Here is a 13,499-nt window from a genome sequence, read left to right on the forward strand (position 1 = left end):
CATCACTACCAGTACCAGCTGCGAACCTCGAGCAGGCAGCAGCATGCGCAAGCGGTAGCCACCACTAATCGTGTAACAACTACCAATCTACGCCACCATTCGACTTCCCATCCGCTTGCATTCAACATCTTCAATATTAGACCAATTGCATGAAAACCTAGATTTTGCTCGGGCAAGTGGTTGATGCGTGCGTCGGAGGAAAGGGTGGAGGCAATGGTTAGAGGAGAGAGAGTTGTGGGGTTAAGGTTCAGAGAGGGGTTCGGTGGCTCCGCTGAGGGTAGAGGTGGAGCTGGAATGTCTGGTGGGGGATGTGGATGGAGGTGGTGGCTGGGTTGCCTTTTAGTTTATTTGTTTTTCAAAGCTAATTATATATAGTTAGTTTTTTTTTTAATTAAATAACACTCATTAATGTCATAAGTGAGATAAATTTCTTAATTAGAGTCATTTTGTATAATAAATAAAAGGGAGGTCACTGTTGGTGCGTAGCAGAAGTTGGGGGTCACTGTTGAGAATTTCCTTAAAGTAAAAAATGTTGTAAAAGATTACCACTCACCGGATTTCTACCATTGACTCCCTCCTACGGCATTGACAGGTCAATACCACTTTAAAAGAAAATTACCGACTTACCCCCAACTTAATAAAATCCATTTCGAAACTACCCCTAGATATACAAAGTAAGTTTGTTTGACTTATTGACTTGGATTTTCTCCAAATATATAGAAAAATATATACAACCTAATAATAAGGAAGTTGGAACACTCTCTATTTCTGTTTTTAGAGAGTTACTGCTTTCCTCTCCACTAGGGACCGCTCGTATAATATATTAATATTTTTCTTATTATTTTTTTTTCCTTTTTTTTTGTTTAAAGGTCTATACAAAACTCTATAAAAAAACTCCAAATTCTGTTGTTCTTTCACACAAACCAAAAACGGGGTCCTTGTACCTTAAAACCAACTGCAAACTAACTTATCAATTCAACCATGAAAGATTGGAATGGAAGTATGTTTCAATTTAGTTTTGGTGGGTGTGTTTTATGTACAATTATATCTGATATAATCTGATCTACTGTAAAAATAATGTGCAGGGACTTTCAGTTTCGACATCAGCGACCCGAATGAACCAATTCGGACTTTCAGAGCAAGGAAGCCTTGCCATTTAAGCTTCGAGATTGATTCATGGACAGGTCTTAAAACTGCCATAAAATCATCCAATAACGAAAAGTTTTTTGAGACTCCACAATTTGTTGTTGGGACCGAAACATGGTAAGTGACGTGGATGGTAACAAATACCTTTAAGTTTATACAAACAATTTTACAAAATCTATATACTTCGTTTTTTTTTTTTTCAGTTGACAATTAAGGTGAAATTAGGTTTAATGAGTGTCAATAAGTTTAATCAGGTCTAATAAATTACAATATGTGCAATAAGGGTCTAATAAGTTTAAGTCCAATATGTGCAGTAAATGACACATTGTATAGAGTACGTAAGACTGTAAGAGTGAGTTGTTTTCTTCTCTTGAAATAATAGGATATAGTCTAATTTTAATAAGGTACATAAGAGTGAGTTGTTTTTTTTTTTTTTTAAATTTTTAATTTTAGACCATTAACGCGTTGACATGTGTTGTTAATAACACAAAAAAAAAAAAAAAAACTTTCAACAGGATACAGGTCATTGGGACTATTGAAGGCAAACTACCCCCATAATTAGGATTATTAGAGCAACTCCAATGGTTGAAAAAAGGGACTAGCTTGCAAATATTAAAACTCTTAAACTAATAGCTATACCATTGTTGCACATCTTGCTAATTAGCTTTGGCAAGCAAATTAGCTTTGTAGAGCTAATTAGCTTGGTAGATATTTATTAGATAAAAAATATTTTAAATTTAAAAATAAATTAATTTATAACTAGCTTAACCATTGGAACAACAAATAGCTAGAATTGTTGTAGCTTAAAAAGATGATTTGGCATAACAAGCTATTATATGAATTAGCCAACCATTGTTAGGATTATTAAACTGTATTTTTCTTATAATTTTTTACATTATCAATTTTCTATATTTATTAACTTGGGAAAATATTTTGGCTTATAATAACGCTAGTAGGGTTACCCTATTCAATAATCAGGTCTACTTATGTGGTTTGTAGAAAATATTTGACTAAACTTTAACCAAATTTTTATGCTAATTTATGGAAAAAATACACTTTGAGTCGGTTCTTGTTGAATTCGTGTCATTGCATATTTTAAATTCTTAATTTTTATATAAAAAATTTAATACGCAATTGAAGATATTTAGTAATAAATAAACGAGAATAAAAAGTTATGGTCTGATAAGATATGGATATATATTTTTAGTCAAAGCTGATTTTGACAAGAAATCTAAAATAAGTTGAAGAGAACATGGAATATTTGATGAGGGATGGATATCTAATTTATTTATGACCAAGTCTTGTGTGCAACGGGTGTACGTTAATTTTATTGTAAAACAGTTTGTTTAAGTGTAACTTTAACTATTTTTATGGTAACTTTAACTACTTAAAGGGCAATTTTTAATTTGTCGTTGATTTGAATTTTATTTTAATGTGTAAATTTTTTATAGATACGTGATACATACTATAAAGACTAATATGATTAATCTAATTCATTATAAGTTTTTTGTAATATAAAATTTATTAAGAGAAAAATAATAACTTTTACAGTATAAAGGGTAACTTTAAGTCTTTTAACAAAACTTTAACCCGTTTTACAATAAATTAACGTACACCGTACACAATACTTAGTTTTTTTTTTGAAGGAACACAATACTTAATTTTTATTTATTAGTAATTTCTTTAGACATACAAAAATTACTAAGTATCCTTTTGTTTTCCATACATACCTTGCAAGATATGATAATAGTCGACACGTATTATTGTTAGTAAGTTTTTAATATATAGTTATTGATGACAATAATAGTCGAAATAAGAAAAATACTTCAACGTTTCTAATAGTTCTAGTAGAAACTAATTAATCTCACTCCCCTTCCATGATTTAAATTATGCTCACTGCTCAAAGATGATAAATTCTTTAATCTGTATTAATTAAGGTCGATGATAATCTATCCCGAAGGGGATAAGGCAAGAGGTAGCGGCGACTACATATCCATGTACTTGAAGAGGCACCAGAGTAACACGAGTCAAAAAATGTCGAATTATGTATCAATCAAATTTTTCATATTGCATCAACCTTCACGTCAATATCTAGTTATTGAAGGTACGTTCTTTTTACTATGAGAACAATGTCACCGGAAATTGTACCACCTATTTGATGTATTGGTGTTTAATTATTCTCTTTCACAACCTCTGTTTCATATTATTTACAACGATTAGATATTTTTTTCTCTACTTTATGTCAAATCGTTGCAAAAAATATGAAATTGAGGTAGTATTTGTTATTATATATTAAATAATGCTTCATCTATTTCAATTTTAAGTCTTTAAAAAAATGTTTGCTTTGATCATTTGCTTAAAATAAAAGAGTTACATTACTTACTTGCTACATATATTTTTTATATCACAAATTCTTATACGTGGTTGGTCTGATAGTGGGTCAATCATTATATATTAGGTTGCTCTGTAACAAGTCACATGACTGAATTATTAGATGCCCCTGTTATCACCTATCCATTCGAGATTGTTTGACCATGTAGGTTAGGTTTAACACTACTCTCTCCGTTTTTAAATACCTACTCCATTTTTTTGAGCACGTATGCCGATGTTAATCTTTGATCAATAATATCATTAATTATCAATAAGTATAAATTCTAACAATTGAAAATTAATAATCTATTTATTGAGATGATTTTAACAAGCATCCACAAGACTATATTTTTTCTTATGTATAAATTACAAACTTTAATCAAAGTAACACAAATAAATAGTGCAAAAAAATAGAAATAAAGCAAGTATTTAAAAACGGAGGGAGTATTCTACAAAATGGTCTAACTGAATTTGTGCCGATGTAACGACCACAATAGCTCCCCATATACCACTGTTAGAGGAGAACTGCTCTGATACCATGTTAAACTGCAGATTTGGGAGAAAATCATTACGATACCCGGGGAACAGTATCAGGAATACCACAAGTGATTGGAATGACTGATTTTAAGCTTGGCACCAACGGATTCCTTGTTGACGACCAAGTTACCTTTGGAGCAGAGGTTTTCGTTACAAGCAATGAACCTACATTCTCAAAGTTATCGATGGTTAAATTTATTTCGAAACGCACTTTTCCTCTTATCAAATTTAAAAAATTGTCTACTGGCGATTTCTCTAAACCAATGGTGTCTGATCCCTTCAAGACTACCTTGAATAAAGAATCATACACTTGGTGCGTATGAATTTTCGATCTCTACTCTATCCATATACTTTTATCAATAGATCAACTAATAATACATAATACGTGTATTAATTAATGTGCACGCAGGAAACTAGAGCTACATCGAACAGGATATGGATCATCGGATGATACATTTTGGTCCCTTTTTCTTGTGCTTGTCGACTCGGACAGGGTTTCCAACGGAAGGCAAATGCTTGTTAGTTATGAGCTCAGCTTGTTAAACAAAAGAGGCGGTTCATACGAAAATGCTGCATCAGGTAATTGCATTTCGTGTATACATTTATCAGTGGCGGAGCTAAAAAAAATTTTGTTAGGGGGGCCAAACTGTATTTGTTCTCATATCCCATACGCGAAAAATATTCGATGGCTTTGTTTGGCAAATGATTGTTGGCGGTTAGCTGTTGGCTGATTCACTTGAGTTTTTTGACCAGCTGAAATATTTGGCTGTTTATAATGACTTTTGAAATTGACGGTTTATAAAAGTGTTTGGTAAATTAGTTGTTGGTTGTTGGCTATTTATTAGATAATTTGTGGGCCAACAAGCTAAAAGCCAACAAAAAAAAGCTACTCAAATCAGTTTTTTTTTTTTATTATTTTTATTTTGGCTTAAAAGCAGCTTTTTCGCTAACTAAAAAACCAATTACCAAACACATTTTTTGGCTGTTTGACCACATAAAAAAGCCAAAAGCCAAAAGCCAAAAACTAACCCAAAAACCATCAAAAAGCTATTTACCAAACATGGCCGATATATAACAATTAAACCAACTCTCCTACAACTTGACACATGTAATTTGTTGCTACTTTATATAAATATATACCGTAAGAAGAGGTCATGACCCACACTAACCCTGCCTTGACTTCGACACTGCATTAGTATGACTTGTTTGTGAATAATAATAATAATAATAATAATAATAATAATAATGTACACAATATATATAAATACACACACATAGTATATGAGTATATCAATGTAAAACAATACTAATAATAATACTCCCTCCATCCTTTTATTAGAATCCCACTTTTAACATTTGTTACTCATATAATAAAGAGAAGTGAGAATCTAATAAAAGGATAGAGGAAGTATAATAATAATAATAAAAAAAAAAAAAAAAAAAAAAAGCTTGAAGAGAGTATATTAGAATTAATTCAACAAGATATTACGGTATTTAACACTACATATATTTGTTACAGAAATGGACTGGATCAGTGGCTCAAAGCTTTCATTGGGTTTTCCCGACTTCATCGATGGATCTGATGTTTTTACTTCGCCATTTAACTTTGCCGGAGGAGATAGTTTAGACGTGAAAGTGCAATTTAATTCCATCTTCTTGGTCGGCGGTTACGATAATAATTAAAATGCTTCAAAAAATCATCCTCTACATGATTGCTAATTAAACAATTACCGTTTTCTTTATTTCAATTATATTGATAAAAATAAAGGGCAATAATGCTTGCCTTATCAGTTTGTAATTTCATTATTGACAATATTTGTTTTGTTGACGTACTTTGTAATTTCTATTCCTTCTTCCGTTGTTGTATCAGTTGATCATTTGTTTATTAAATGAAGGCTTTCCCTAGTTGCTGGTATGAATATTTTTTTAATATAGAGAGAACACTGTTGAATTTTTGCACAAAAATGAAGACTAATTCAGCTGAATTTTACCTGGGAAACAACTAAATAAATTTGAGAGATTTTTATTAATTAATTTGTAAAAGTAAAAATGAATTAAGGGCATTACAAAATCTAATATATATATATATATATATATATATATATATATATATATATATCCCTACCCCTTAAAAAGCAGCAAGTTGTCAAACATGAAATGAATAGTGGTCTGAGTCTGTAGTCAATGAAATTTACTGTTCATAAGGTTGGCAAAAGTTTGAGAGTTTGAGGTACATGTATTTGGGTTGCATTTGCATTTCATTTGGTGAGTCACCAAATTTCCCATTTTTCCTCCCTTCCATTCATTTCCCCTCTCTCTGTCATATCTCTTTCCCAATTTCATGCTCCTCCATGTATTCTTTATCTCTCTCCTCTTTCATGGTTTAGGTTGGCTTGCCAATTTGCCATGCCCCAGCTTCATTCATTTTTCCTCCAACAATTGGCGGTAACTTCAGGCCGGAGTTCTCACGGCGGTGGTAGGTTCGATGGTTGTGGTGGTCCAACTTCCATTGATGAGTTATATTACACAAACTGTTACAGAGTTTTTTTTTTAAAAAAAAACACATATTCATCCCCACCAAAACAAAGCTGTTAAATAGCAGAATTTGTCTTCATTTTGAAGCGCGAAGAAATAACAGGAGTTCATCAGTGCGAGATCCACTCAAACTTACTGTCATCTCTTTCTCGATCTCTCTGCTTTTTCTAGGTAACTCTTAATTTCCTTTTCTTTTGGTGGATTACTTTCTCATTAATCAATGCTATCATTCAGCTTATCGATTGCTTTGATTCGATTTGATTGATTTTGCGGTTGATTGATCCCTTCAATTTGGTGATTTCGACTCTTTTATAGTTGTTAAATCGATTTCAAAGGTTGATTATTGAGTAATTATGGGCTAATTTTGCCAAAATCAAGCCGATTTTGCTGGCTAAAGTTTCAATTTGTTGCTGCATTTAAGCAATTTACAAATTAGGGTTTTTGATAACTTCCATTGATGATTAATTCGGCAGAAATTTGAAAGGTATATGAAGATTAATTACCTAGAACTAGGTTTAATCATTTTTTATGAATTTCTACTTATTTTGTAGTTGATGATTTCAGCTTGAAACTGCAACTGTAAGTGGTGTTTTTTTTTTAAGAAATTTTTTTTTTTTTTGATTTTGATCTGGGCTTTAATAATTGTTTTGTAGTGAAATTTTGTCTCTTAATATAAAATTCTTATCTAATGACTAAATAATGATTTATCTGGTTTTTAAAATAAAATAAAATTATGATTTATCTGTTTGAAGAATGTTGTGATTAATTATGGGTTATTTATTAAGGAGTTATTTGAATTGTTGTGTTCAGGAATCACATTGTGAACATCAATATCAATTCAAACTGAGGATGTTTAAATGTTCCAATTGTCCAGGTATATGATGCCTCAGTCTCACTCCTGCAAGTGCAGTAACAGGACAAGTAGTGGGAATTGTTGTTTCACCTGGTGCGGCCACCACATTGGAGCTGAGGAATCCTGGGGTCAGTGTGAAAGGGAGTTCCCCTGACCCCAGGGAGTAATCAACCCGTTGGAGTGAGCATATCAGAGCAGATGCTTTGGGTCAAGAGTTGTCATTTATGCGCACTGTAACATATATGTTGTTCTTATTTTCTGGGTACAGAATGAGAGGGAATTGAAGCGGGAGAGGAGAAAACAATCCAATCGAGAATCTGCAAGAAGATCAAGGTTGAGGAAACAGGTGATATTTATAGTGTCTTTGATAAAACCAATTGTGAGCATCACTTGAGATTAACTTTGTTTTCATAACGCCTTGCTTATTATATTGCAGGCTGAGACTGAGGAACTTGCCAGAAGAGTTGAATCCCTCAATGCTGAAAACTTGGCTCTTAAGTCAGAAATCAACCAACGGTGGAGAACTCTCAGAAACTCCGTCTTGAAAATGTTGCATTAACGGTATAATTAAATCATATGAACTACTCTTCCTCATCCCTTAATCAAGTCATTGCATAGTTTCTTATAGTCATTGGTCATTGCATATGCAGGGTAAATTAAAAAATTTGTAGTCACAAGGAGAAGATAATGACTTGGCTACTATTGATGCCAAATGTAACCCATCAGACAGCACCGAAACGTAAATTAAAAATAATTTTCACGTATAAAGGATTAGGAGTGTTCAAAGGTTTTCTATTAAAGGGTTTAGCTTTATGCCTTAAATTTGAAAGGTATTTGAAGATTAAATGCCTAGAACTAGGTTTAATATTTTTTGATGAATTTTTACTTATTTTGTAGTTGATGATTTTAGCTTGGAATAAGTGGCTGAGATCTTGTGTGATTGAGTTTATGTGCTTGAGCGTGTGAATTTGAATGGTAAAATATTCTGAGTTAATGATGATTTACAAGGGAATGGAATAAGTGGCTGAGATCTTATGGGTTTGAGTTTATGTGCTTTAGTGTATGAATTTGGATGGTAAAATATTCGGAGATAATGATGATTTTGTGTATAAATAAATTGAATAAGGTAATCCTATTTGTTGGTGATGTAATGGAAGGGATCAGTGGGAATTAAAGTTATGTGATCGCATGAAATTTCTAAAGAGGAAAAGAGTGATCAGTGTTCAGGTCTTAAGGGAAAGCGTCTTGTTTGGCATTGAATTAGGGCTGTTGATTTTGTTCGTGTTGTTAGTTTAATTTGTTGGTATTGGTTTTGTTTCTCTTGGATTATTTTCTAGGATTTAATTGTTTTAAAAATTGTCTGATATTTGTAAATATGATAGAAATAATTACCTTAGTGTTAGACAATTAGTACAACTTATTCTTTTTATTGATTGTCAGGCAGCAGAATTGTAGAGTGGTTTGTATCCTAAAAGGTAATAAACTAATAAATACAGCTAATATGTAGATGGTGTCCTGATTAGTCGATTATTGAGTAACTAAATTGTATGGTATGTTTGTTAATAAGAGATGCAAACCCCACTGCAATTTTTGTTACAAAGGTAAATGATATCATTGAATGTTTATTTAGGAGATTTTTTCTGTTTTGTTGACCGCATCTTTGTTAAGGGATTAAATTAATGTGACCACATCTTTGTTAAGGGATTGAATTAATGTCAACTGACATCCTTTTAGATTGTCTGCAGCCTCACTCAGCAGACAACCATGCTTTAGCAAGACTGCAAGAGAGTGTGAAGATCTCAAACTTGACATATTGTATATTGGTTCTTGTGCTGGTGGAGAGACGATATTTTCTGGATGCAGCCAGAGTCTTTATTGCCTCTGTAAGTCTTCATGGGCTCTTTAAAGTTAAATTATAATTGTAATGTTACATGCTTCTTTCAGTTATTTGGGTTTTATTTACTGGCTCCTTCATTATTCAATGGTTTCATAGAAAAAAGAGGGAATTTACTAAGTCGAGACATTAAGGGGAGTTTTTAAAATATGTTTCCATGTTAATTCTTTGTATTTAGAGTGATCTTATAGATTTTCTCCCTATACATGTCAAGTTTTTTGTAAGAAATCATCTAGGTTGATCAAGTTATCTTTCTTGAATGAATTTAGTTGAATACTATTGAAATAATTGAATAATACGAATGCGTAGAATCAGACTGCTGCAATTAAATTGCAAAAGCAAAAAATTGGGGTTTATAAAGCTGATCATAGTCAACTTTCTTAAATAAGTAAAATAAACTGTAGTGATTTTGAGTTGTCTGTGGGTGAAGCTGTGAAGGAGTAGTTGCTTTACTTGAGGCAATGTTTGAATAATATTTTTTTTAGGCATGGATCAAGGTATTTATTAGCTTTTAGAAAGAAATCAAATGTTTTTCTTCCATTGCATTATGTCAGTATTCTTAATAGTCTAATAAACAGATTGACAAATCAACACACTTTGTTTATTAGTGATTATGTGTACTTTGTCTTAGTTAAGTAGTGAAGTTCAATTTTCTCCAATGATTTTCCCCTGCGCGACATTCTAAGCCTTTGAGAATTCCCCTGTATTAATATGGACTACTTACCTGTCTATTAGAAATATTCTGATTATCAGTGGTTATTCTGCAAGTCTAGCTACTGCCTTTTGCATGTTTAGTTGTCCTATTGGTTTTCTAAACAATCATTCTGCTTATAATGAGCTCATTGTTGACATATGATATATTCCCCTTGATTTCTTTTGGTGGTTAATTCCTCATAAATTATTAACTTTGTGTGGATTATCTGTGCGGGGTTCTTCATTTTCCAGTTAGTCGAATTCACCATCACCTTAAGTCAAGAGCCTCAGCCAATGGTCGTGTAGGTGCAACTGCTGCTGTCGACTCTGCAGCGATACTTGAGTACCTAACTGCATAAGTGCTCAAGCTAGCAGGAAATGCAAGCAAATATTTAAAAGTGAAGAGGATGACTCCAAGGCATCTGCAACTTGCTATTCGAGGGGATGAGGAGCTCGATACCCTCATCAAGGGGACCATTGCTGGTGGTGGTGTTATCCCTCACATTCACAAGTCATTGATTAACAAATCATCCCAGATTTAAGGATTCTTTATTTAATAATTTAGGATGTAGAATAAAGTATATGTGGGATTGTTCCATAATAAGCAATTTCAGCTGTAATATCTTTCTGCCGAATCTCTAGGATTTCTAAGTGTGATATTTTATCAGCTATTTAGGTTTAGGTGCTTGTCAATTTACTTCATTCTGGTCTCTCTGTGCAGATCTAACTAAATTTGTCTTGTAACATGTGTTTGTTTGATGACTTAATTTAGTTTATTGCTTGATTAAACCAGTGAAATTTCAATTGCAAATTGAGCATGGATTATTTCGTTTTGTACATGTGCACATCCAATTCTTTTGATGGCATCAACAATATAGCTTCATGGTAGTGTGGTACTAATCTATTCACAAGTTCACAACAATAGAAACTTAATTTTAGCACTATAACGGTAGCAACTTAATTTTAGCACAAGTCCTATTTGCCTCTCTTTGTAAGATTTTATAATGTTTTCTTAATTTCTATACTCCCACTATATAATGTCGTGGGCTATGTAACCTCTAATATATAATATATAATGTGATTATTTTAGTTTACTTTTTTGAGGAAAATCATTCACTTTTTTTTTATTCATTCCTACTTGTGTTCATATTGATACGTGTATATTAACATGAAATTAAGAAAAACGAATTTCATCCTCACTTAAATTAATTTTGACTTTCTCATGATTCCTCTACATTAAATAATTCTCACTTATAAAAGGATTAGGAGTGTTCAAAGGTTTTCTATTAAAGGATTTGGCTTTATGCCTTAAATTTAAATTAGCTAATTCAAAGGTTGGCTTTAATTTCTTAATTGAGGGCTAAAAATTAGGGTGTTGTTGTTTTGGCATTTCTGATAAATGTGATACCTTGCAAAGATTGATATTATAGTCATTGATAGTCATAGCACTTGGACATGTTGGAATTGTGCATTTGTTGTATGATTGATTTAGTTAATCATTAGATAAACAACTAATTATAAATGTCTAATTTTGAATATAGATTGTAGATTGATTTTAGCTTTAAATTAGTTTTATACTACTTGACCCCCGTTTGTAATATTGGAGTATTGAAACTTTTAGTGTCGCTTTAAGAACTCTATGAACTATTTTCTTAGTTAAACCATAACCAAAAAAAACATAAGACGACGAGTGGAGTGAAAATAAGAGTTTGAGAGAGATTTGCGGAGACAAGTAGACAACAATGAGTTTTAGGGAAGAGGGGAAGAAGAGTGGTACAATGAAGGAGGGACCAACTACGAAGGGATTACTAAAAGTTACAAAAATCGAAGAATATGAGTGGGGAGAGAAATGGAGTGAGAAAACAAGGACTGGAAAGATACATAGATTGATGGATATCAAGTAGAAAGAGGCCTTCTAAAATTCACATCCATATAAAAACGAGTTGCACAAGGAGATATAGGCCTTGTTTGGCAAGTGGCTGTTGGCGGTTGGCTGTTAGCTGGTTCACTTGGCTTGTTTGACCAGCTGGTATGTTTGGCTGTTTATAATGGCTTTTGAAATTGGCTGTTAAAGCTGGTTGTTTATAAAAGTGTTTGGTAAGTTAATTGTTGGTAGTTGGCTGTTTATTAGATAATTTGTGGGCCAACAAGCCAAAAGTCAACAAAAAAGCAACTCAAAGCAGCTTTTTCATTTTGGCTTAAAAGCCAGCTTTTTCACTGGCTAAAAAGCCAATTACCAAACACATTTTTTGGCTGTTTGACCTTATAAAAAAGCCAAAAGCCAAAATCTAACCAAAAAGCCACCAAAAAGTCATTTACCAAATATGGCCATAGCCTCTAGGGGAAATGGAAATGAGAAGGGATAAGGAGAGGGGAGAAGGAGGGAGCGAGTAAGAAGGGTAGAAATTATAAAAACCAAAAATATGTGTTGGGAGAGAGAAAGGAAATGAGAAAACAAGGCTTGAAAAGATAAATAAAAAGATTGATAGATTTCAAGTAGAAAAGGCCTTCTAAAATTCACGATCCATAAAAAAAAAAAAAAAAACCGGTAACACAAGGAGATAGAGCCTATAGAGGAAAAGAAATGAGAAGGGGAGAGAAAAAGGGGGGTGTAGCAAGTAATACAATAATTTCTAAAATTTGCAAAATCGTAAAAGTCAAAAGTGAGACTCTGTGGATGATTTTCTTTGTTGAAATATACCTTTAATATAAGACATAAAATTTGTAATAGAAAATCATAAAAGACAACTGGAATGAAAAGAAGAGTTTAAAAGAGTTAAATGTTGAGATAGCAGTAAGTTTAAGTGAAGGAGGGAGGAAAGAAAGTGGTACGTACACCGAAGGAGGGAGCAAGTAGGTAGAAACTTACTCAATTTTTTTTAAAAAAAAGAAATTAAACATAAAATATGACTGAGGTAACATAGAAAGGGAGTGAAAAAATAAGGGCTTTGGAAAGATTAATTAATATTTTAATGGTTAGCAAAATAGGAAGAGGCCTTCTAAAATTCTCAATTTGTAAAATGAGTAATAGAAGGAAATAGAGCCCATATAGGAAAAGGAAGTGAGAAGGGAAGGGGGGGGGGGGAAGGAAAAGAAAAGTGGTACAATGAGGGAGAGAGCAAGTAGGTATATATAGACTTACTAGAAATTCCAAAAATCATAAAATATGAGTAAGGTCAAATCGAAAGGCGGTGAAAGAATGAGGGTTTGGAAAGTTTAATAGATAAATTGATGGTTAGCAAGTAAGAACTGTCCTAAAGTTCACAATACATAAGAATGAGTAACAAAAGCAGATAGAGCCCATAAAGAAAAGGAAGTGAGAAGACAAGGGCCTAGAAAGATAAATAGATAGATTGATGGATATCAAAGTAGAAATAGGTTTTCTAAAATTCACGATTAAAAAAAAAGGAGTAACAGAAAGTGATAGAACTCGTAAAGGAAAAGAAAATAAGAAGGGCGGAGTAGCAAGTA

The 13,499-nt window shown here is 32.5% G+C and overlaps 1 protein-coding gene and 2 long non-coding RNA genes across 4 annotated transcripts; all 3 read left to right on the forward strand.

Annotated features, from left to right (window-relative positions):
• The first annotated feature begins 843 nt into the window (after positions 1 to 843).
• LOC145635240 (uncharacterized) lies at positions 844 to 4,110 on the forward strand. The gene is made up of 3 exons (XR_014113814.1): positions 844 to 1,263; positions 3,084 to 3,250; positions 4,069 to 4,110. It is a non-coding gene; the product is annotated as an uncharacterized LOC145635240 (long non-coding RNA).
• A 20-nt stretch (positions 4,111 to 4,130) lies between these two features.
• LOC145637215 (uncharacterized) lies at positions 4,131 to 5,736 on the forward strand. Its single transcript, XM_081688692.1, has 3 exons — positions 4,131 to 4,366; positions 4,463 to 4,632; positions 5,573 to 5,736. The coding sequence occupies exons 1-3, from the start codon at positions 4,131 to 4,133 to the stop codon at positions 5,734 to 5,736; spliced, it is 570 nt and encodes a 189-aa protein (XP_081544818.1).
• A 609-nt stretch (positions 5,737 to 6,345) lies between these two features.
• LOC145636284 (uncharacterized) lies at positions 6,346 to 10,839 on the forward strand. Of its 2 annotated transcripts, none has more exons than XR_014114092.1 (5): positions 6,346 to 6,759; positions 7,399 to 7,787; positions 7,878 to 8,002; positions 9,176 to 9,324; positions 10,281 to 10,839. It is a non-coding gene; the product is annotated as an uncharacterized LOC145636284 (long non-coding RNA). The 2 variants fall into 2 exon arrangements; XR_014114091.1 differs by having other exon boundaries at positions 6,347 to 6,759; positions 7,463 to 7,787.
• Positions 10,840 to 13,499: the final 2,660 nt, after the last annotated feature.

The sequence above is a fragment of the Chenopodium album genome, chromosome 6 (genome assembly GCF_948465745.1).
Source record: "Chenopodium album chromosome 6, dcCheAlbu1.1, whole genome shotgun sequence".
Classification (NCBI taxonomy): domain Eukaryota; kingdom Viridiplantae; phylum Streptophyta; class Magnoliopsida; order Caryophyllales; family Amaranthaceae; genus Chenopodium; species Chenopodium album.